The sequence below is a fragment of the Cydia pomonella genome, chromosome 3 (genome assembly GCF_033807575.1).
Source record: "Cydia pomonella isolate Wapato2018A chromosome 3, ilCydPomo1, whole genome shotgun sequence".
NCBI lineage: Eukaryota > Metazoa > Arthropoda > Insecta > Lepidoptera > Tortricidae > Cydia > Cydia pomonella.
This window is the reverse complement of record NC_084705.1, coordinates 27702042-27728073: the sequence shown is the minus strand read 5'-3', so window position 1 is coordinate 27728073 and position 26032 is coordinate 27702042. Positions and strand designations below refer to the sequence as shown.

Genomic DNA, 26032 nt, shown 5'->3' with positions numbered 1-26032 from the left:
AAACTTTTAAAATTATGATGCTAAAAAGGAGCGAACCTCAGCATGTGTTGCAGCAGGCTTACCTACTACAACGCTGGTTTTCAGGCCGACCCTTCGTACAATACGAATTTACTTGCTGCTTGTCGGAAACTGTATGGCTAAGACTGTTTGTGTAAAAAATAATATAGGTATGCAAATATATGTTTATGTTTATGGATATATTTATAAGATTATACTGTATGATACTTTGACATAGGTGATAGTAGGTTTAATGTTTAGGCTAAATAAATACGTTGGGTAATAAAGTATATATTGAGGAGATAAATAACATGAATGTAATAATTTTACTATAAGTAAGTACCGAGATTAACAAAGTTGAACGGCGCATAAGAACGATTTCGACCACTACAGATACGACGGTTTTACTCTAGTACCAGGAGGTAGCTTGCTTTGAAATTCTAGAAGTTGTTGTTTGAGTTTTAATTTAAAAGTACTAATTATATTTAAGTTTTTGATAGGTGGCGGTAAGTTATTCCAGCATTTTGTTGCTGAGTATTTAAAACTACCTTTGAAAACGGCAAAGTGACAGCGAGGCAGTAACAAATCATCGCAAACCGATCTGATTCCATACAAGCTTGACCTGCTACCACGAAATTTAAACTTATTAAATAGATACTCTGGTTTAGACGTTTTAAAAACACCAAATAACAGAGATGAAAGATGCAATTCTCTGCGTAATGACATTTTAAGAATACGTGCTGAGTTCAAGTATGGCGTCACGTGCTCTCGCGGGGCGACTCCAAAACAGTAACGTGTGCAGGCGTTTTGCACTCTTTGCACCATCCGGTCTGTACTAGCTAATAAACGTGGGCCATAAACGACATCAGCATAATCAAATTTAGAGAGTACTAATGAAAGACAAAACTTAATTCGCAAATCAACACTAAGGAAATCGCGAATCCGATAAAGTACTTTAAGTCTGTAAAATGCGTTCTTCGCAATTTGCGCTATGTGACCCTCGAAACGCAATGACTCATCCATCAAAACTCCCAGATTTCGCGCCTCCGATACACGTTCTATCTCATTTCCCGAGATAATGATAATCGGTTGATGGTTTTCCACCTGGTTAATCTGTTTCTTGGAACCAAAAAACATAACTTTGGATTTACTAGGGTTTAATACTAAACAGTTTGACTCGGACCAGGCTGTAATATTCTCAAGATCTTTGTTTAATTTGTCAACGGCATAACCAGTTTCAATTGGGTCGAAAGATATGTAAATTTGGATATCATCAGCGTAAAGGTGAAAATTACAATTCTGAATGATACCACTGACATCAGCTGTGTAGAGAATAAAAAGGAGCGGACCCAGGATTGAGCCCTGCGGCACACCTCTGGAGACGACAGATGGCTTTGATTTTGCATATAAACTAGTATTGTTTGGGATTTGAACTACTTGCGTGCGGCCACTAAGATAACTGGCAAACCATGCGACCGTATCTGACTCAAAACCATAGTATTTCATTTTGGATAGTAATAATTGCGTGTTTATGGCATCAAAAGCACGTGAAAAATCTAAAAGTGCCAATATCGTACTATGACCCTCGTTTTGTGCTGACAAAATATTATCAACTACATCTAGGAGTGCCGTCGTCGTGCTACGAGATTTGCGAAAACCAGATTGCAGGGTTGGGAGAACTTTATTTGTTTCGAGAAAAGCTGACAGTTGCATGTATACCACGCGCTCAAGTATTTTGGACAAACACGGAAGTATACTAATCGGTCTTAAATCTTTAAAGCTTGTGACATTATTTGTTTTAGGAAGCGGCGTTACCAATGCAACCTTCCAGGCGTCAGGAAAAACGGAGGTAGAAATAGATTTGTTAATAATTGCAGTGATTGCACCTAGAGAATGGGGAAGGGTAAGAAGCAACATGTCTAAAGAGATACCGTCATCTCCCAGAGCGGACGATTTTAAGGTCTTGATTATTTTAAGTACAAGGTCTTCTCCCACTGGCTCCAATCTGAAGGTCGAATCATGAAAGCGACTGGTTTCAAATTTAGCAAGATATGATTGCGGTGCTGCCACGTTACCTGCAACTTCCAGAAAATGTAAATTGATACGTTCAGGGTCATGTAAATGTGAAGGTATTTCTGATTCTTGTGATTTTTTAGTTATTCTGACAGTGCGCTTAAGATTATTCCAAAGAGCTCGAGAGTTGCTGGCATTTTGATTAATATATTGGTTAAAATACGCACGCGTTTCATGAAATAAGGCTTTATTTACACATTTTTTCAGTTCATGATAATACAATTTATCTTTATCTAGTCCAGACGCTTTATACGTGTTATGTGCCTCGTCACGTAAACGCATCATTTCCTTGATCGTGGGAGTTATCCATGGATAGCTCCTCTCTCTAATTAAAATTACTTTCTGAGGCGCATACGCGTCAAGTAGGGATAGGACTACACAATTGAAGGTATTTACCATGTCATTAACAGTCATTAACTCGGATATGCATTCCCACTTAATAGATTCAATCGATCGATTAAATAATTCCTGATCAATGTCCTTAAGTGGTCTAAAACATATTTTTTGTGGCAGAGGTTTACATTTTCTAATATTCAATTCGCAAGATAAGAATGCGTGGTGACTCAAAGTCGGGATATAATTTACTTGAGTTTTAGTAACGAGGCAATTACTACATATCACGTCTATTAAGGCACTGCTATTGTTAGTAAAATGCGTGGGTACGTCAATATGTTGTTTTAAATCAAAATAAGTAAATAACAGTTTGAGCTTAGAGGCATTTCTATCATTATTCAATAAATTTATATTGAAGTCTCCCATTAACACAATATAATCAAATTTAGAAAACGAAGAAATAGTATCAGTCATTGTGTCAATGAATGTATCGATACTTAACCATGGCGGTCGGTATGCAGTTCCTATTAACAGAGTTAAACCATTCATTGATAACTTGAGCCACATCTGTTCAACTTCCATATCGGGCGGGTGCGCGTAGCGTCGAGCCTCAACTCCATTCTTGACGAAGAAGCCGACGCCGCCGCCGCGCGCGCGCACGGAGCGCGGCCGCGGGATGTGGCGCAGGCGATAGTTAGGTATGACCGGCGCCCGCCCCTCCTCCCCCTCGTGTAGCCAGGTTTCGTTGATGGCCATTATGTCTATATAACTTTGTTCAACAGCAACTATAAGCTCATTGTGACTAGTTCCGAGAGAACCTGCGTTAAGGAATCCTAATTTTAAGTTTTTTTGCTTAACCGCGCCTATGCCAAATTAATAAATTATCCTGTAGGAGTTCAATGGTAAGAACTTTAACATATACTAAATATAAAGCGACAGGTACACTCGGCAGAATCGTTTTAGCGCTTGTTAGGTTAATTTGATGTCTGGAACTAGATATGTATGTTATTAAAACAATTATAATATAATAATAAACCGAGAAGTGTATATTATTATATAACGGAGTACAGGTATAATGTATAAGTTGCGGGACAGATAAAGTGTAGTATGTGTGTAATATGATATATACTTGTATATATGGTATTAGGGTACAAACCGCTTGCTCAAAATCATATAGTTGAAAGTTAATATTACATAGTTTTGTTATGAATTTACAGCACTTGTTCAGTTTAATACTTATGTAAGTTACGTGAATAGGACTGGTACTAAACATATTAATTGGTTTTATAGACTGTAGGTCGCAACAAGTAGTTAGAGCACAAAAATATATTAAATATGTTAACTCTATGGCGGCTACTAATTTAAAAAATGTTATTAAACTAACACGAGTGACAAAATATAACCCATTATGGATACACATTAGAGTCAAACAGGTGAAACACCAAAAACCTTCTCGAGATCTCTTTCACAACGTAACCACTACTAACTTTTAGTATGCTATTGGACATGTTATTGGGTCCCCAAAACTGCCAGAAGACAGCGACGCAGGCCATCTATAACGTCATCAAAATGACTCCCGCCTCGTTGTGAATACTACACCCAAACCCAGCAAAATACTAAAAATTTGTAGTGGTTACCGGCTCTGAACTACAAGTAACTCTTCGATCTTATTTTGTTTCCAATAAGGCATTATTAATCAACCAATGGGTTCTATAAATGCCACATTCTATACCGAAACAATTATAAAATAAAATTGGAGACAAAGTTATTCCCTAATTTGACTATTTCAACTTTCTAATATTACATAAAAGTATGTAAATTATGACTAAGTGCTTAGTACTTACAATAATATTGCTCGTTATGGAAAAACAGGTACCTACAAACCAATACGATTCCAATCTCAATAATATCAACTTAGGCAGGTACCGCTCGGGTCCATATCCTGTGGAAACAGAACGCGGGTTCCCAAGTCCGTCATGGCCCCGTATAATTGGGATCCGACTACAATAGAATAGTCATAAAGCGTAACTAATTTATATATGGGAGCCGGCTGGAGACTTTTAGTCGACCCAAGACGATTTCGACACGATCGTAGCAGCAGAGTGATTATTTTAACGACACGACTTTAGGGCAAAATTACATGTTTTTTTTCGCGGTCGTCTACCACAGTGGTAAGAAGTAGCATGTGCCAAAGACAATTTTCAAAACTTACTTACAAAGTTTCCATGGAATGTTTACGGTATCTTTTTCTGCACGTTTATCAACATATCTAATGTTCTTACAGGAACTTGCATAATGATGTTCTGTAACCTGCATATTGCTAGTTAGAATTAGAAGCAAATCACTGTATTGAGCTATACAATCCCAAAGTATTCTTAACGTAACGTCTTTATTTTAGTAGGTATATCAAGAATTTAAGACGAATGCATCGACACTCCAAGCTTTCAGCAAATAAGAGAAATAGGGAGATTAGATGGAGGTCGATTCTAATTTAACAAATTATTATAGTTTTGATACGATGTTGATGATAGTCTTGGTGACTGGCGTGCATAACACGCATCTCACGCACGACTTTCACTTCATTTCGCTGGATCTTCAAGGTTGTATCAAAAGAAAACCAAAACCGCAACAAATTGTTAAATCTGAATTGCTAAAAAATCACTTCTTTATGAATTGGAAAAATAAACAACCCCATCGTTTGTACTTACGTCACATCAAAACTAAAGTTAGTGCTATCAAAGGTAGATCCTATCGATGTCGTACCGCAATCGTCGCGTGTAAATCCCATTTTGATAATAATAGCGACTTATTCTCTATTATTATGATAATAAAAGAATTTTTGAAACTTATTGAGGTCCGATTGTTATTTCCCCCGTGTAAAGTTGGATCTGACTTTAATCCTTATTGTTGTTTCGAGTCGAATCAAGTTTTTAACTTTTTACTGAAATGAGTTGCCCTTTTCTTTACAAGTATACTAATTATTTTAGTGAACACCCACGAATTTATTGTTCGTGTGAGGAGTACAGTTCGTTTTTTAAACTTATTGGGATTATTGGTCAGATTGGTCTTTAATGTTGGCAGGTGCATGTTATTTTATAGCATGGTTAATTTCTTAGGTACCTACTGAAAGTTTAGCTATTCATTGTTATTGACTTACTATCTTCTTCGACTTGTATCAGTATTTTTTTCAGTAATACCTATTATAAAATACAACAAAACAAGTCATGTGATCAACAGCATAGTTAAATAATATTATAGAACATTTACCAATATATGTATTACCTATCTAAACTTAATTCTTTACAAGTACCTACGACTTTGACATGACAAATTATGGTAGTGCCTTTATAAACACCATATTTTCATATTAATTTGACGTTTTTGGTGACACGTCCACACTCTGTCTCTTCAGCATTATTAACTTGGTCCGACTCTAAGTAACTACATATTTATAGAACATTAAAATCTACATTATTAATCGCTTGACTATCAAACGTGATTATGTTTAAAACGTAAACTAAAGCGATTGACACAGAGTAACATAAAAAACAAAGAAAGACTATGTGATAATGTGAAAAAGTGCGACGTAACCTAAAAGTGCGATGTAGTCGGCCATTCCGTGCGATGTGACGGCCATCTTGTGAACATGGCGGCGGCTGTCAAGATGGCTGCGCTGCTGGCGGTGCTGGCGCTGGCGCAGGCGCGGAGGGAGCCGTGGACCAATGGGAGCTGGTTGTGAGTATTTAAATGGGTATTTTATATAGTATAAAATGTTGATGATGACGCTGCAATCGAATAGTATGTAGGTAACCGAAAGGAGAGCATAGAGAGAGAGGAGGAGAGGAGGAGAAAGGAAATCTCATCTACCCGATATCTTAAACGTAACAGTAAGCTTGAATTAAAAAAAAAATTTTTCATGGACCAAAAAACTTGAAGCTCACGCCAAAAATGAACCATAGCTTACAGAAAACACCTGATGAGGTATGCCCTATTCTAAGTGCCCTCTGTAGTTTGAGTCAGTCAAGACAGCCCCACAAGAACTTGGAATGAGGTTCACAACTGTAGAGTACCTAATCGACAGTTGTGCACCTCAAACTTCTTGTGCCTGTCTTGGTGTGTTTTTAAGCGTTCGTTATAAAATGCATAAGTTCCTGTATGTTATATCGCAAATATCGTAATCCCCTAAGGGATTTCTATAAAGCAAGGATGCTTAACACGGAGAATTTCGTAAAAATGATGCCGGCGGTGAGTGCCACTGAGCGAGCGGGACAGCAATATAATTATATTTCGTCACTTCATTTTTCAGATATAATTTTACTGCGCAGCGGTCGCCGCACGCAGGTAACCAGTAAGCGGAAGTGGGTGGAAGTTGTTTTTCACAGTTTTAATCAAAATAGTTACTCTTAAATGTGTGCGATGCTATCTGTACAATAGGGAAACTACATGGTTAATATAAAATTATATCTGAAAAATGAAGTGACTCATATAATATCGATCGAACTTCACTTCAAGAAGTTCGTTTGATCATCAATTATAGGCGTGCGATAGAGATAGAAACAGGCGGGTCAATGTATGAAATTGTTCCAGCTTAGCGTCCTTAACTTAGGAGGTTCAAGCACGAACTGCCCGCTTTTGGAGTCTGTTTACTTCAATGGCTATAAAAAACAATTAACTTGGCGATATTCCCCATGAAGTCACAATTGCTGGGTTCAACGCTGACCTACTTAGGCTCTCTAAAATTACTAAGGGCCTTTACAATAAAGTTATTCCTGAGAGCAGTGCAAGAGGCCTATACTTTCGAAGATACTGGTACTGCCGTGGCCGGGTATCCTATAAGTCCAGGGTGTTAACCGCGTAAGCGTAAAACGTCGGTCTACTTCTAATCCGGCCCCACTGGAGGGCTTGGTCACTGGAGGGTTAATTATACCTTAAGTACCCGGTGGACCCGGGTATGTCCTTAATCTACGTCCAAAGAGAGGTATGGACACTGTGAATGTTATCACGCTTTGTGTGGTAGGTCACAGCACAGCGGATGTCATTTCAGATCTAGAGCAGATCTCCACCTTACAGAAAACTGCAGCCAAATAACACTAGGCCCTACCAAAGGCCCTACTCATAGTATTGTGTCCCTGTCGGTGAGTAAGGTTGCTAGAGCTCAACGAGGGTGCGGAGTGTTAGGGTCGGCAAAGTGCATGTTACTCCTTAGGAGTTGCAGGCTTACATAGGCTAAGGAGACTGCTTACCATCAGGCGGACCGTATGCTTGTTTGCCACCGATGTAGTATAAAAAAGTAAGGGTTGAGGTACCGAACCCGCTATAACTAGATAGCTATATGTCATACATCTATTTCAGTTTCTGTATTTTATTGCGGTTTTGCGTCGCATCTGTTCCTTCAGTTACGATGAAGCTTTTGGGTACTCGAGACGGCTTTGTTGTCCTATTATTTCTTTCTACAAGTTTCATATGTTTTATATAAAATTCAATATCCAGGCTGGTTATGGGCGGAATTGTGCGCCGTAAAAACACCTGCGTCGTCTAGACGGTTAGCGTAAAATATAACGGTCGATATACGCAGGACGTTGATTTTGCTCGTCTTTTTTAATAAGGAATCTGAAGAGCAGAATAAGTTTGCTCCCATACAAAAATCAGGGACACACCATTTTTGTATGGGAGCAAACTTTTTTCTAAATGAGACATGACGCAAACGCGTACGTCACGTCCCGAAATCGAATAAATTTACACAAGGGGCTCTGATCAAGTTGTTAACTTTAACGTGTTAATTAAATACTCATAGATCTAATAATGCCCGTGTATGTTTACGAAATCAACATGGTTTTTGAAAAATGGATTTTTCTTTGCTAAGAACCCAAGTCAGTGTTCTAAAAGTTGATTTACCCATAATTATGAAAGGTTATGAATGTTCAATGACGCAATGACGAATGTTCAGAGAGCGGAGTTTTTCGCCGCTTTTAGGGATTCACAGCCCTTATAGCAGCGGTTCCTAACCTGGGGGTAATGACCCCCGTGGGGGTAAAACTTGTATTTCACGGTGGTAAAAAGCTTAATTATAGATAAAGATTAGACCTATAAGAAAGACTATTGATGATTATTGGAAGGAGGGGTAAAATCAGGATCCCTAGTTAGTCTTAGGGGTCACAGGACTGAAAAGGTTAGGAGCCGCCTTATAGTTTCGCCATGTCCGGCCGTTTGCGGCTTTGCTCCCGGATGGTTAGTGCTAGAAAGCTGCAATTTGGCATGGATACATAAACCATGCATGGCGACAAAACGGTAAAATAAAAACAGAAAAAAAAATTGGGTACGTTCCATACAAAATGACATTTTTTTTTCGCTTTGACTCTGTGAGGTATCGTTGGATAGGTCTTTTAAAACGAATTCCGAAAATATTTTTTTGGTAAAAGTAATTTTTAGGAAATAATGGCTCCGAAAGAAAAAAAATGAGTCCACCACCTCTAACTTTTGAACCATGGGTCCAAAAAATATGAATAAAATCGTCAAACAAAAGCTTAGTAAATACATTCAATGATAACTATAGCGAACATGATCGGTCCTGCCATTTTTTAGTTATTGCAGTCTTCTTAGTAAAAGGACGTACAAAGCGCTGCGAAGGTACTCCGTTATGCTTGTAACTTGAAATGTACATAATACTTACTAATGAATAGCCCTCATCTGACCTGTTCTGACAGAATGGCAACTACGAAACCCTACACTGAGCGTGGCCCGACATGCTCTTGGCTGATTTTTTATATAATGATTACATAATATATAGGGCTCTTGATTCAATTTTTAGAAACACGAGTCACATTTTTTGTAAACAAAAAAATGCAGATGAATAATGAATATATTAATACGCAAGATAGGTATCATTTAAAAGTTTATATTAAAAGACGATTCAGACAAATCACCTAACTAACCTAAGGTTGTAATATCACAACTCAATATTATTTTTTTACTATCACAATGAAATCAGTTACCTGAAAAATAACGTGAAATATTTAAAACACGTTAAACCCGTAGAACCCTCTCCTTATTGGTCATCGTACGTCATGACGAGCAAGACAGCCTTATATATGTAGCGCCATCTCGCTTACACGCCGAAGCGGCGTGCTGATTAGCTAATAGTGTGATAACCTGGCTGCGTAGTCAAAATGCCAATCGTTAACGGTCCGTAGCGAACGAAATGCAACTGTCTGTGTCGCACTAATATGAAAGAGTGATAGAGATAACTACGTTACGATACGGAGCGGGAATTGGCATCTTGTCTACGCAGCCTGATAACCGCGTAAATGTGCACTGACTTGGCAATACTATAACTATCAGACTGTCTAGCATGAGTTGCGTTCTCACGCGCGAGTCCATGACTCCATACTTGATATCGCGCTAGATGTATGGAGTCGCGGGTGAGAACGCAACTCATGCTAGCCGGTCAGCCCGCGTTAGCCAACGCGCCAATCGTCTCTCTATCACTCTTCCATATTAGTGCGATAGTGACAGTTGCGTTTCGTTCGCTACGGAGCTTTGATTGGCATTTGAGTGCTACCACTTCTCTTCTCCGCTCCACTGCCACGCTGGATTACAACCGTTGCTATTGGTTGATTCCCGCACGTTTGCCCTCATATCCCCTCATCTCCGCCACAGTCCTCCGGCTTCCCGTCTAACACATGACGTAGTTGTATTCCTCCGCGGGTATGCTGCTCCGCTGGGTTCCATACAGCCAAAACTGGTACGAGAGGGTCGTTATACCCTCACTGATGAAGGTCAGGCTTATTGTGTCCTGAAAGATACATGTGCTAGTAAACACAGGCTGTCGCGTTTTCAGTATGGATCAAAACTACAGACCAATTCGAACGTACACTGACATCAAACCGATAGAAAAATGATATTGGAATCATATGCGTGCGTCTTGCTCACACTAATACATCTGGGCGTCTTACTCGCTCTAATAGTGAGCGAAATGAACGGGCGAATGACTCGAATAATCAACTCCAATATCATTCTAATATCGGTTTGTTTCAGTGCACGTTCGAATCGGCATAATAGGTCGATAACAAATGCTAAAAGCTAACAATTTGACTACGTGTATGTTCAACAAAATATGGCCTTACTGAGCTCACAACACATGCCTAAAGGGGCCCACTGATTACCAGTTCGCCGGACGATATCGGCCTGCTAGTTATTCGCCAAAGCTGACAATCGTGGATCACTGACAGGCCGATATCGTCCGGCGAACTGGTAATCAGAGGACCCCTTTACTAAGCTTACTGTGGTACTGGGTTTATCTGTGTTAAATTAATTCTATAATATTCATTAAATTTATTGAATACTAGGGACATACGAGTATACAAGTGGCGAGGAAAACTAAAACTAACACTGTATGGACCAAGGTCTGAAATAAATGATTTTTTTTTATAACCGCCAGGTGATATGTAAAAATAGTGCAAATATATATATCACTTCTATTGGGAAGGCATTTATTTCTATAAAACTTTAGGCTGTAGTACACCGTGCACGGCGCCAATCGGAGACCACGGTCTCTTGGCATTTAAAGAGTTAGCTTTAGTAGTTTGTACCTCCAGTATCCCTCCAGAGTGTATGTAGGCGGTGCCTCGTAAGCCGTCCGTGAACAATATCACCTGGTAACCTGTTATAACGTAGTCTTCCTCTATTTGTAGCTAAAAAAATAGCTTAATTAATAATAGGTAATGTGTCCTCCTCTTTTTTTTCACTCTCATATTTATTATAAAGAGACAATTAAGTAGTTAATAAGTACTTTCCCTACTAGGATGGGGGTAGAATAGTCGGGTCAGTAATGTCTGGCTACTAAACATTTCTGATACTAGCAACACCGAGGCCTTAAAAGTGGAAGCACATATACATATGTAAACTAAGCATAAATACGATACAATGGTCAATACATATATAAGCTCAATCGAAATAGGACAAGATCAAAATCTCTAAAACAGTTCTGATATTTGGTAGGACCTGTTTTCATGTGAAGTGAAAACCATCTGATGTTTGGATTGTTTGGACAACGCGGGAAAACTACCGCCACCATGGATTTTTTTCTCTACACATTATTCTATTATTTTGTGGTGTACAATAATATATTCTGTTAAAGTAAGAACCGCACCATTTCGATACTTCTCTGAGGTTCCCACGTTACAGGCTGAGCCTAGTGTGGGGATCAATGTACTGCTTCTCTTGTAATGCCAAATTCATGAAATAAATAAATTCTTTAAAATACATTAAATTCTTATAATTCACATAATATTGTTCTAGGATTATTGATAAGTGTTAACTTTGGGCTGGCATATATTTAAAATAAAGTTTGTTTTTTGTTTGAATGTGAACTGACTTGATTCTTCAAATACTTACGTAATATTTTCTGTCGTTGAAGATATTGAAATTACTTTATACGTTATGTATTAGACAATTAGTCGATAAAGTTAAAATACACTCTAAATGAAAATACAATTCCTAAATTTAACGCGAGTGAATTTGCATGCAAAAGTCTGCCTCATATAATTGCAAAAACATGCGATCTCTCTGCGCGCCGCTACTCTATGGTGAACCCTCGAAATGGAGTCGTTTCGTACTTTACTGACGAGTCACGGAGCGTTGCTGTTCGAATTTAATATAATTTTTCATTTGCCACACAATTAATATGTTAATATTTCTAGATACTTCAAACACCTTGTTTAGAGATTTCTGAAGTAAAAAGAGTTTTTTTTACTATCATTGAAGTTAGCACAAGTCATTTTATTTCTAGCTTAACTGATAATATTCTATTTATATTATGTCTAAAAATATGATTAGAAATGTTTCGACATGGCAATGATTGTTACAATTAGGTAATAAAAATACGGTAAAAACCTATTTCTACAATTATTCTTTAAATTATGTCTATGTACTCTGAATCTACTCATTCTATTAAAATATGATAGTAGGTAACATTAATGCTTATTAAATTCTGCACAAAAAAAAATACTGTAGACCTTTGGGGAAAAATAAACCAACATAGAGATAACAATTGAACATGCAAGGTTTTTCGTCAATCTCTTTTTAAGGCAGATTCTCTTTATGTGGAAAAGTGGAGAATATGAAACCCACTTTCGTTTAATTAATTATGTATGTAAGTATTTACACTGGTTTATCTATAGATGTTGATTGTTGACTTACATCGGCGTGTTCGGCGGAAGGGTACGCCAGTGTGAGGTTTACGTCTTGGCGGGGAAACGTCCAGGCTTTGCTCCCACGCAGCAGCGTCCGCCTATCTAGGACGTCACAACTTTATCATAATCATAATTTTAGGAAGATCGCAAACGGCGACTTTTTGCAGCGATTCCATCGCGCGACTGAATCGCGGTATGTTGCCACTTGTCGCATTTACAACGTGCGACAGAAGCGATGCAATGGCAATATTTACAAAGGCGACTGTCACCTGTTTACAAGGTTTTATTTATTAACTTGCACTATATATATATGTCCGTTTGTTAGTGTGGTCCCCATAGTCGTTTTGCCTTCTATACGTCAAGCTTTTGGGCTAATAACCAGTAATATGGAGTGTGTACTCTAAGCTCATTTATTTCTCTGTGCTAAAAAGACTTGAGTGCCTTGCCTGGCGCTTCAGTCTTGGCAATCTCTATAGGGACATGCAAATACACATGATATAGAAAAGAAATTTAAAAACATGGAAGTTATGAAGTTAAAAATGCAGTACATATCTAAAACAAATAAAAGTAAAAAACTTACGTCCATAATTTACTTGCAAACTAACAAGTTAAATAGGCAAATTTACTTACTTTCAAAATCCTTGAACACCTCACAATAATATTTCTTAAATGTCCTATATATTATACCACTCACTAATATCGGATTCGAGTAATTTGCTTCTTCGAGAGGTTGTATTTCTATATATTCACTGTCTAATTTATTGTTATATAATACGGCGCTTGTATCACTTAAATAACACAACAGTAGAAACATTAAACGCTTCGCTCGCATAATATTTATGGATCATAAATTACATTGGTGTGTTGCTCAAATCAGTGGAGAGATATGATTGATTATAACTGGATAGAATTGTGTGATAATAAATTTTCGTGTATAATTAGCTTGACATGATAAAGAAAGAATTAAATGGCAGGTCTGTAGCCGTACCAAGATTTGGCATTCGACATTTACGTTAGTGTCTGTGTGAACTCGATCGCATTCTTTCTATCGCACCAATGCATCAGTGCGAGCGAGATCGTCAATGTTAAAACGTGGTGAGTAAAATATCTCTAAGAGATAGGTCTCTATACAAAACTATGAGCATTTTAACACAATAAATTGGACACTAAAAATTACATGGAAATATTGGAAATGATAAGAAATACAAAATCTGGAAGTTTGAAATTTTAAATAAATTCAAGACTTCGAAGTTATTCAATTTAAAGTTTTTTTTAACATCCAATTTGAAATAAACATGCAACCAGTCTGATACAGCAAGTATATATGTATCTACAATACATTAATGCATTTTCCATCCTTCAAGACGGCGTGATATACCTATGTTGCCGTAAAAACCCGTTGCTAAAACCAGTTTTCCAGTTTTCCGTATCACCTCGATGGAAAAGCATTTTTCACGTCAGCAGCTGGAACAAGGGTAATTTGCTGCTTAAAAACAGTGAGCAAAATCGCATTTTGCTTCTATTGTCTTTGTCCCTTTCACGTCATTAGCAAAAAGAAAGAGACAAAAAAGTGCATACGTAATTCAACGATATATTGACGATTTATAATAGACCCCCGAAATAAGTCAGACCGCATCGTTCCAAAACACCCTACGAGTCTTCATTCGTAATAATTAATTAATGAAATAAAAGTTTAAAATTTAATAAAAATACCATATTTTACGTATTTTATTATTCAATCAAAACAATATACTTATACAAATTTACGCAATTGTTACGCAGTAAATAATTCTACTTAACGACTTTTAACGATCTCTACTATAGTTGACAAATAGTAGTATCCGCAATTCGGACCGTATCTTGCAAAGTTTTTTTTGACAAAAAAAAGTTGACGATTGAAGTGTCAATAATTGATGTTCGTTAATTCATTATTTTCGTATCATTTTATTGAAATTTCTTTCGTTTTGTTTTATTGGGGTAATTAAAGTTAATTGTTAGAATACCTTCAGAAAACATGAGTGAAATAGTGATGAAGACGGATTACATTTTTTCAGGTTGTATTTCTTGATGGCTGACTGACGTGAAAAATTTTGTGTACTACACGAGATCAAAGTTATTTACATCTCGTGCGCTTTTAAGTCCCTTACTACGCTCAAGATTCTAAATTAGATTCACTCGCTACGCTCGTGAATCTATTATAGAATCTTTCGCTTGCACGGGACTCAAAACAAGCACTCGAAGAAATATCAAACTTTGCTCTCTTGTTGTACAAATAACTATTGCCTAGTTAAAACTAGTTTTACATAAGGCGTCAGTGAAAACTAGTTTTCGCAGTGTCTTTGTGACCATAGCTTTAAATTTCGTATAGCAATAGCAAGGGACCCGTACAGAATGCATTGAGCTGTACAGACAGGGTAATAAAATATCGACACGGACAAAGTGCCAAAATATGTATACACGACCTTATTGTCTAGTCTATTAATTAAAGTAATGTGTACATATTTTTGGCACTTTGTCCGTATCGATATTTAATACCTTGACTGTACAAGGTTAGAATAATGTGACTTTAAAGGGGCCCACTGTATCGTCTATCTATATACGCGATATCGGCCTGTCAGTTATTCGCAAAAGCTGACAATCGCGAATAACTGACAGGTCTATATCGTCCGGCGAACTGGTAATCAATGGGCCCCTTAAGAGGTTATTTGTATTTGATATCCCTATCTCCTTTTATATGGTCAGAGAATGTCTTTAGGCGCTCAATAAAAAATACATTTTACTTTTTAAACGTAATTTATGAACATTAACACAAGAGGTTATATTTCTGGTGGGCCATCCCACCCCCGACCCCCGTCAGTTCGCCGGGAAGCCCGTACAGCCAGAACTCGTAGGACAACGTCGTTATGCCACTGATGGCGAAATTTAGGGTTATGTTGTTCTGAAACACCAAAAAAAAATTGTTACGTTTCTTTATGACATAGGAAGCAAACGAGCAGACAAATTGCCAGACTAGTGATCGCCGATGTTCGAAGGTAGAAGAGGAAGAGGAAAACCACGAGCAAGTTACACGCAACAACTAAAAGGAAAAGCAAATGTCGTGTCTTACAGGGACCTAAAGAACTTGGCCGAGGACCGCGAAAACTGGCGTCTACTCCACCGACAAGAGCCATGCTCTTAAATAATGATGATGATGTACCTATGGAACCCGTGCATTGCCTGCTGTCCGTGAACTAGAAAACATCGTAACCACCTACCTATGAGGTCGTTATCGAAGTGTTGCCGTATTTCTTAACAACACCAAGTCAACAACAAAACAAGTCGTGCGGTACAAGACATGTTGTAAAACGGTATACCTACCTGTATTATGCCCTTCGACGCTATGGAGCCTGTGCATTGCTTGCTGTCCGTGAACAAGAGAACCTCGTAACCAGCGATCAGGTCGTTATCGAAGTTTCGCCGTATTTCTGAACAATATCAAGTCAACAACAAGACACGTCGTCCGATACAAAGCATGTTGTTAGAAGTATTACCTGCATTATCCCCCCCCCCCCCCCCGACGCTATGGAGCTCGTGCATTGCCTGCTGTCCGTGAACAAGAGAACCTCGTAGGTTCAATGTTTCGAAGTTCGTTATCGAAGTTTCGCCGTATTTCTGAACAACAACAACTTTATTGCCCGAGGCCTCCAGATCTCTAAATCCGGCATTGGACATGTCGTCCGATACAAGGCATGTTGTAAGAAGTATTACCTGCATTATACCCCCCGACGCTATGGAGCCCGTGCATTGCCTGCTGTCCGTAAACAAGAGAACCTCATAACCAGCTATCAGGTCGTTATCGAAGTTTCGCCGTATTTGTGACTGAAAATTACATTATATTAGGCTGTTGTGTTGTAACTTGCATAATTGTATTGTGTTGTAAATGTTGTAATACTAATGATGCCTAGTGTCTTTTTCTCTAACTAATGTCAAAACTGTGCTTTCCGGAAGAAAGCTTATGAAGGTACAATTTGCGCGGCGCACAATTTGAAAACTATGTCTCAGCAACATTCTTCTTTAAAGAGAAAAGGAGGCGTTTTCTGATTGTAATAACAGGTTATCAATTTAATCTGGGTATATTATGGTTACGATCTGTCAGTGTCAAAACTGACGTGTCTGGTTTAAAAATTATACATTTTGACCCTGATAAACAGAACCATAATAAACCTAGATTAAATTGATAACCTGTTATAAAAATCAGAACACACCTCAGGGACTGATGTCTGACGCCTCAGGGGCCCATGAGAAACTAGTTGGGAACAAATGAAAAACATTATCTATTTCCCCGCCTGGAACAATTGGTAAATTGTTCTAATTTTACTGATCCCTCGTTGGATCGTTTTTTCCAAATTTGCCTTAGCTTGTTCGGTGAAAGTGAAAGACACTCGGGTGAAAAACACCATTTCCGTTTCGGTTCGGACTATTGGCGCTCGAACGCACTCGACAGAAATGGGTGCCTTTCATCCCTTGGTCACACAATCTTTGAGCTAATAAGCCGAACTGTAAATATATGTAAGTATCATTGAACTTCCTTCATCCTTATCTTATCTTTAGTATATAAAACAGTAGCTAAGGGCGCCGTTGTAACTACAAATGACCTAAAGGTCCCGTGTCAACGCTAATAGCCTTAAGGTCCTCGGCACACGGTGCGTAAGCGTAAGAGACGCGTAAGTAATCGTAATACGCGTGGAGGTGGGTAGTGAGTAAATACTCACGAGTAAATATTGAGTAAATAGTATTTACTAAATACTGAGTATCTACTCAATTTATACAGGGGCATATAAATTTAAAATATAGGTGGTATTTTGTAATCTGCTACTTGATTAAGTACTTAAAATTGTAAGATATTTTTTTAAGGGGTCCATACATGTAACTAATTGTCACAAAAGAATCAGAAACCACAAACGTAAAAAATAACTTGAATGTTTCTAAAAACTTTTTTGGATAAATTGAATACTTTTGGAAAAACCCATTTCTAAAGGCCGAAATAATGTTTATCCCCCTTAACTTTTAAACCTAGGTTCAAAAAAATATGAAAAATATCGGCAGATTAGCCGTAGAATAGAGTACTGAACAAAAATACTTTGAACATGATCGGTTGATCCATTTTTGAGTTTTCTTTAAAAAACCCTTAATAAAAGATCGTAAGTGCAGCGTAACGCACTTTTGCGCGACATGCATTTATCTAGAACATCGATAGAACTTATGTCCCATATTATTAATGTAAATACCTTCATATTAATAACAAAATTGTTAACTACGCTACGCATTATCACAAATGGCCTCTCATTGATGATTAATTATTATGTTAATATTGTGTAGATGTAGTGACAAAAATTGAGAAAGGTATGTTGAGATGGTTTGGACACGTGGAAAGAATGAGTGAAAGAAGGTTAACAAAGAGAGTGTATAAGGGAGAAGTAGAAGAGGGAGCTGGAAGGGGTAGACCTCGGCGGACTTTCTCTGATCAAATCGGGGAAATCCTGAAGAAAGGCCAGGTCAAGAGCACCCTAAACCGACGAGCGTGTATGAGGAATGTCATGAAAGTGAAGGAAGCGAAATCCGTGGTCTCTGCCTACCCCTCCGGGAAATAGGCGTGATTATATGTATGTATGTATGTATGTATGTAAATATTGTTAATATACGTCAACACTCTTCAATAAAAAACAATTTAGTTCTTAAATCTTTTTCTCTCACCAGTACTCAGTATTTACTCACCCCTACCCATCTCTAAATACGCGTCACACAAAGCGTCGTCATAACGTAGCGTATGAGATTGCAGTGCTGTCGTCATTACACAAATGTTGTATCTCACAATTTTTTTTATTATATTTATATTAATACAACCCGGCAGCTTGAACATGTCATGCTCGCTTAAAAGTCTTTACTTACGGTGGCGTCGTTGATCGGGTCGCCACTTTCCCGAATGAAGGTTGAGGGAGGCGATGGCTGAGATACACGTCATACTCGTGAACGGGTGCTGTTTGTGGAGACCGGTCTGTTTAAGCTTACGCGGGGTACAGGTTATGTTAAAGTATGTAACTTTACTTTTGAGTGACATTAACGTGAGACACTTCATTCGGTTCTTGTCTGTTTTAATTTTTTTGTCTTTTAATTATTTATATAAGAATTCAAGCCTTGGCGACCCTCTACATCTCTAAGGATAATTTAATATATATTTTTATATTTTATCTCTGACACTTAGAGACTTATACATCTCTAAAGAATTTTAGTATTTTATGGTATTATTTTTTTATCATAGTTTTTTTGTGTAATTTGACATTTAGAGACAGTATACATCTCTAATAAAGTATTTATTATTTCATAGATTCGATATTTGTAATTGTTTTTTTTTTTTTAATTTATTGTTTGTAAAAATGGACATGTAAAAGTGCCCCTGTGGCCTATTTGCTGAATAAATGTTTGATATTTGATATTTGATATTTGATATATTTGATATTTGATATTACGACACGATACACGCGTAAAAAACAAAACTTCTGACATAATCAAACAATAAAACAAATCTTCATCCGACGAGATAGTAAGATCGTAGATACATCCGCCGATGATATCTGACTCCAGCGACTACATGATTTCAACTAATGAGATTTCACTTATAAAATGATCACGCTTACGCGACGCCTACGCGACGCTTGGTGCCAAGAAATCTACGCGTCTCGTACTCGTAATGTTTTTTCGATACGCTTACGCGACGCTTATTCTTACGCTCCGTGGTCTGCCCGCGTAGCCAACGTGCCAATCGTGAACGCTTCGTGGCGAACGAAACGCAACTGTCAATGTCGCACTAATAGGGAAGAGTGATAGAGAGAGATGTATACGATACGCTACGGAGCGTTAACGATTGGCACGCTGACTACGGGGCCGAGGGACTAACGCTGCTGCAATCCCAATCCCAATGTCGCCTTAACTTTCCCAATCAACAGGTAATACATACACTTTAAAATTTTTATGTAAACAAATATGTACTTACATCCGAAGTGGGGTACGTCAACGTTAAATTGACGTCCTGTTCTGGAAACGTCCATCCGTTGGACCCATATAAAATAATAGAGGAGCCTGAAGGGAAATTATTAATGTTAGGGTTGTTGGCAAAATTTTGTAATATCTTAAGGTAAAGAGAAATAGGACCGGATTTGTCCGGTCGACTCTGATTTTCATTAAAACAAATGAAGATAAATTAAACACAAATTAATAAAAATCGAAGATTTCATGTACGCGTAATTTTTTATAACTATATTTTCTAGGTCTATTAAGCGCCTCTTACATCCATTCTTCCCGATTTCGGGCCCGAAAACAGTCCCGATTTTGGGCCTGATAATCGTTTTCGTTTCACGGAAAGTATATCACATCGTTAACAATATTTGAAATGTAAAAAATACTTTTTCACGTCAGCAGCTGGAACAAGGGTAATTTGCTGCTTCAAAACAGTGAGCAAAATCGCATTTTGCTCACTGAGTGAGACAAAATAACATTCAAGTGACCTCTATATTCGAATGTCATTTCAACGTGCGGGGCCTACTACATGTTCGAAATATTTGGATGTCTTTGTCCCTTTCACGTCATTAGCAAAAAGAAAGAGACAAAAATAAGTGCATACGTAATTCAACGGTATATTGACGGTTTATATTAGACCCCCGAAATACAGACTGACACTCCTGAGCACCCCTGCATACATATATGTATGCAGGTGTGCTAGGCTAATAGTTTTGCTGACTGTGAAAATAACAAAGCAAATCTGTCTAGAGTTGTTATGTTGCCGAACAAAAAACTATAGTTTGGCCACGGACTGTCTGATTTCAAGGTTTTCAAACATAGACAGAGAGAAAATTATACTGCCTTTGTCTTACGCTAGTACTCGCAAAAAAGGGATAGGTATAGTTTTTTAGTTCTTATTTAATGTCAAATTTGATTTGCCAGACTATATCTGTAAATTTTAACAGTTCGTTCCTCTAGATTCGGTAAAAAGCAATAAATAAACTTAAAAAAAACTTTGATTATGACTTACTATTATAAAGAATAGAAGGCAAGCAGTAGTATCTCATAACAGTTTTAAAAAGGACGCCACTCAAAGAAAGGCTGTCATCGTTATGAATAAAATCCGGCTTAATTTTGAACACATCTTCACTTTTTAAATCTGGCGCGATGGGCACAGCACTATTCTTGACCACAGACAAAATTAAAAGTAAAAAACCCGCGCCTTGCATACTATTTTAGAAAAGTTTTAAACATTTGTTTAAAATTTAAGGTTATTTTAAAGAATGACACGAAAAAGTGATTAAAATGATTAACAGTGTCTGATAACGTCAACGTCGTCGTTTTTTGATAATTAATTATTGATTGAGATTGAATTACGTATTAAATTATCGTCTATTATCGGATTATCACAAATAACACTAAAATGTTTTTAGTTCAACCGTTCAACGATGACTATTTTGGTTGACGATCCAAATAATCATAGTTTGTGATCTATGAATTCATTAGAATTATCATATTTAACTCAACGGATTTTTTTTCTCAAACTGGTATTTCGTGTTTATTCCACCTCGAATAAGCTTTTTCAAAGTTACCATTTTATCAAAATCTGATGAAAAAAAATCGTCAACAAAATTAAAATCGGCCGATTATTTACTTATTGTATAGGTATCACACCCTTTGAAACCTGTACCTCTAGTGTAAATTTAGTCGATAGCGAACCGGAAGTACGCGTTTGCGTTAAGTCTTATTTTGTATGGGTTTTTGAACAGCGCGCCAAGCGGGACGTCTTGGAAAGTTAAAAATCTCATACAAAATGACACTTAACGCAAACGCGTACGTCACGTTTCGCTGTCGAAAATATTTACACTAGGGGTACTGTACTTAATGTTAAACCACTAGGACTAAGGTTCTTAAACTACGAGGACGGTGATGAATGAAGTCAATAACAAAATAAGCCGTATGTACAGGATCGCATAAACATTAAGCAGTTAATTACTCATCTTATCTTAGACCCATTCATTATCAGAATACCATTATTCGTATTTATTATCAAAACACTTAAAAAACAATGCATTTTGAACTTTCTTCCGTTTGAAAAAAGATCATAGCAGAAACGTTGTGGGTAATAGAAGGGGAATCGAAACCGGTCGGGATCGGAACCCGACACTCTTTTGACGTAAAATCCCTCATTAGGACTACTTAAATACTATTACAGGCCATTATAGCTGGCTCAAAGACATAACGATTGTATATGTGTAGAGATGTTAAAACATATAGTATAAAAAACGTTTGGAAGATTGGCTTTTTAATTCCAGGTACTAAAATGTGGCTTTCTATTAGAGAAGGGTCTTTATGACCATGAAACATAATTCCTCCTCTGATGGAAAGCCACAGGTGATAGCAGAATAAAATTGTCCGAATGATTTATGTTTTTGTACAAAATTGTGGTTGGGGAACCCAACAGGGGATTTTTTGTAATTACTCGAGCGCGTCAGATTAAGATATGAGTGATATCTTACTACCCCGTGGAGTCCACCGCCGTCTATGTTGATTCGTTCAACAAATCGTAAAGCAGAGTTCCGATTTGGTAATTATAGTCCAAATTAATGCTATAATTGTGCTATTACTAAATCTGACAATCGTTTGTACGCATTCTCATAATCTAACGGTTACAATACTTACAATGTGAAAATCGGGCGTCGAACTTGTGATAGTCAGATTAAGGAAATGCGTACAAATAATGCGTAAAATTAATAAGTTATAGAAAAAATATAGCAATAACTCTAACCATAATGACCTAATCCACAATCTATTTAACGATTCACCTTCCACCAACCCCTTCAAAAATCTGCAGACGCTTTCCTGCTCGCTGGAAAATAAAAGTTTATATAACCTTTTGGTCTTCCTATGATCTAATCTTTCGATTCCAATAGGTCTCTACGACGCTCGAGTAACTAAACAATTAGCATCGCCGGCTCCCCAGCTATTGGTAGAAAAGCATGATTGGGTAATAAATTGACTAATTGAACTGTCATTCTAGTATCTGGAATAAAAAACAGGATTAAGTAAGTAGGTAGCTACAAAATGATTACAAGAAAATTATACCGGTCGTTTATTATTATTATTATTTTATACTACGTCGGTGGCAAACAAGCATACGGCCCGCCTGATGGTAAGCAGTCTCCGTAGCCTATGTACACCTGCAACTCCAGAGGAGTTACAGGTGAATGGTTACTCATGAATGTCGTAATATGAACTGACTTTTACAAAACTGAGAGAAAAGTTAGCTTTGAGTGAAAATAGGTAAAAAACAGAGTGGTTAAAATAAAACATACACATCTCTATGTTGACTAGTTGGGTCTCAAGTAGGGCTCGCGGTCGGATCCGTGTTTCGTTTACACGTTCCGAATACCCGTTTCCGAATAATAAGTAAACGGTTTTCTGGCCCGTTCCACACGTGTAATTAAGAAACGTGTAATTAAGAGCCGTTTCCACGGATAAACGGGTATTCGAAGAAACGGATCTTATTTACCCGTGGCTCCGGAAACGTCCTTGACGAGTAGCAAAGGAACGGACCGGCGTACGTAAGAGCTACAAATTATTAGACAAAAGATTCATGACGTTTATGCCATATTTAACCTTATTCCGTGGTTCATAGAGCCGAAATTCAATAAACGGTTTATTTGCAAAACCGTTTTCTGAGCAGAGGGCCTACCGCGAACCACGTTCGACGTGTTGCCGCCCCGTCACACTTACGTAAAATTTTATAAGTGCGACAGAGAGGCAACACGACGAACGTGGTTCGCGGTAGGTCCTCTGTTAGTTTTTGCTTGCAATGTTTTAAGTTGCAATAAGTACGAGTAGAAAATTAGAAATACTGTATAGTGCTACCATAGTAGTATTTTATATAAAAGTTCAAATACTAAAACTTTATTGTTTATTATATAACTTGATAGCAATAAATATAAAGTGCTAGTAATAAAAAATAAAATCAATAAAGACTGTACACGATAAAATCTGCCAAGTGCTTGATCTGGTATTCTTTTTACCAACTGAACATTTTAAACAGTTATATTTTTAATAATCTGTAGATATAAGTCCTATTGGGGTACCTATGTGGTAAAAATTCAATCAATTGTCAATCATATTACAATGTATGTGTGAGTTTTCTTGAATATACATTCGGTCAATATGAAATATAAATGTAAAAAATATAATATCTTAGAACACAAAGTTTGGAAGTTTAATAAAAAAAAAAAAATCATTACTACGACTACGAGTAGACTACTTATTTAAATGATTACACAATAAAATTGAAATCAAAATGATATTCGTAAAAATTAAAAAATGCAATATCTTAAAACAATTATTAAAAAACAATCAAATGCTAGTATTAAGATTAATTTGAAAACAAATTACAATCAAATATATATACCTAAGTAATAACATCTTGTAGCTCTCACTCTCGTCATAGAAAAATGCCTTTTAGTGTGGTGCGGCTACAAAACAATGGGATACATTTACTTTAATTTTTGCCGCTGCATCTGGTACAATTTTAATATATGCAGATATGTTTACCTTATTACAAGGACATAAAGCTCATAATTGGTTGTGACAGTTCTGATAACTGTTTGGGAACCTATTTGTTTTGGTGATATCGTACAATAGGGTCTTCGAAAAACAATACGTTCTAAGAATCTAGTGAATGGAACGCCACCGGGCGGCAAACTGTAAAAGTGTCCCAAGTGAATATGAATGATTGCCAATTTTGAGATCTATCTTAATGTATTAAACAATATAATCGAAAGGTAAGAAAGGTAGCATGAGTCTTTAAGGTTATCGCGTGAAATTCTTCGTTTCGAATGCCGCTTGTGTGTGTATTTTTTTTGCATCATTGGCAAATTTGTTGTTTTCGCATAGCAGTAAATTGATAAAAATAACCACAAAGTAATTAATAATTATTTTCTTAACTGTTATTTTTAACTAATATAGGTAGTATTTGTCTGAATACATATTCTTCACGAAACTATTACACCAGTATATATAAAATGTGTTTCTTTCATTGAAATATAATATGTAATGATATTAGGTTAAAAACAATAATACTAAAAAAATAAGATTCTAAACTAGGGCCGAATAGGTTTAAACTTAAAAATAATAGACAATATAGAATAGGGACACCTACTTCGATTTATATATAGTATAGTTGGCTAAATATGTAATATCCACCCAGTTAGAAACAATTAAAAAAAATTGTACGCCTAACAAGTTCATCTGAAGTCAACATTCAATAGTAGACCTTGTAAGCATTGGCTCAAACTGTTTCGGATCCGTTCGGGCCGGTCTTAAGTACACGTTTAAACGGAGATACGTATCTGAGAAACGTTTCTTGGGAACGGTTCTTGGAGACGGATCCGGATCCCGGCGGTTCCGTTTAAACCGTGTTCTTAGCACCGCCGGGCTTAAGAACACGGGTATCCGTTTCGGCGTGTAACACGGATACCGGGAGCCCTAGTCTCAAGACGCTATGTTGGGTATAATATTTCGATAGGAAAATGTAATAACAGCTTTATAAAAATATATCCCGTAGCTCGCGCTCCTTCGATCTCACAAATCAAGTCGACGTATCTACTATTTATTTGACGATATTAGAAATATCTCCTGCCTTTTATTGCCTCCTGGTCCAAATACAGGTAATTTATTGCTATTTAAACACAGAAGAAAACGTTATTTATTAAGATTTTTTTTATAACGGTAGTTTTTTTATTTATGTCTAATGGAGTTGTAAACTATATTTTATAAAGATTTTATATGACAGACTAATAATAATGTTTTGGGAAGAGATTGCTATTTGCATCGTCTAGGCACTGTGCAAACTAAGTTTCAGCCCACTCCAAAAAATGAGGAGCTACTCATAAAACCTTCTACAGACCTCAAAACAAATGGCATACGGATATTAATGTTATTATAGATAATTGCTGGTTGAGTAGGACCAACGAATTCAATGAATCGATTAAATCCCATGCAATTATCGGTCGGTATAGTTTTTAATACTTTTATTGAATAGTATAAAATAAATTTGTGCTTTCGAACCATGATTAGTGTTATAATGAAATTATCGTGGATACTCATAATTTATATCCTGGAATCATCAGGTTGTCATAATTTTTCATTATAAGTAGGTACGTGGGTACTGTACTAACTCGTTGATATATGGATTCTTATCATATTTTTTTAAATTCAATTTCTAATGACTACATTACCTGGAATTCATTAAAAAAGGGAATCGCAGGAAATCCAAGTTCTTCGGCTACATCGACATAGTTCAGAGAGTTTCTAGTCTTAATGGCAGTGACTACTGGGAGATCATTCTCCTCATTTCTCGTACCCCCAAAGGCTGCTGG

General features: G+C 37.0%; 2 protein-coding genes across 3 annotated transcripts in view; one reads left to right on the top strand and one right to left on the bottom strand.

The window, feature by feature from the left end:
- LOC133516462 (protein Wnt-5b-like) overlaps window positions 1-26032 on the top strand; it is a 106986-nt gene that overhangs the window by 5139 nt on the left and 75815 nt on the right. Inside the window, exon 2 of one of the 2 annotated variants that reach the window (XM_061849422.1) lies at window positions 5859-6138. In XM_061849422.1, the coding sequence (XP_061705406.1) occupies window positions 6050-6138 (89 nt within the window). In that variant the 5' untranslated portion in view covers window positions 5859-6049. Of the gene's footprint in view, window positions 1-5058; window positions 6139-26032 lie in introns of those variants that run through there. The other variant, XM_061849421.1, reaches the window with a different exon arrangement.
- Window positions 9283-13641, bottom strand: LOC133515982 (uncharacterized). The gene is made up of 4 exons (XM_061848635.1): window positions 13224-13641; window positions 12601-12695; window positions 10992-11093; window positions 9283-10195 (listed from the first exon to the last, which is right to left on the bottom strand). Exons 1-4 carry the CDS (start codon window positions 13423-13425, stop codon window positions 10076-10078), a joined length of 519 nt encoding a protein of 172 aa, XP_061704619.1. The 5' UTR covers window positions 13426-13641; the 3' UTR covers window positions 9283-10075.

What these genes read in the sequence shown, in the direction of transcription:
- LOC133515982 (XM_061848635.1), bottom strand. Translation starts at nt 13,425, where the DNA reads ATGCGAGCGAAGCGTTTAATGTTTCTACTGTTGTGTTATTTAAGTGAT. An exon ending in GGTGTTCAAGGATTTTGAAA is followed by an intron (nt 12,696 to 13,223) that starts GTAAGTAAATTT and finishes GTGACGTCCTAG; the next exon opens with ATAGGCGGACGCTGCTGCGT. An exon ending in ACTCTGGAGGGATACTGGAG is followed by an intron (nt 10,196 to 10,991) that starts GTACAAACTACT and finishes TGTATCTTTCAG; the next exon opens with GACACAATAAGCCTGACCTT.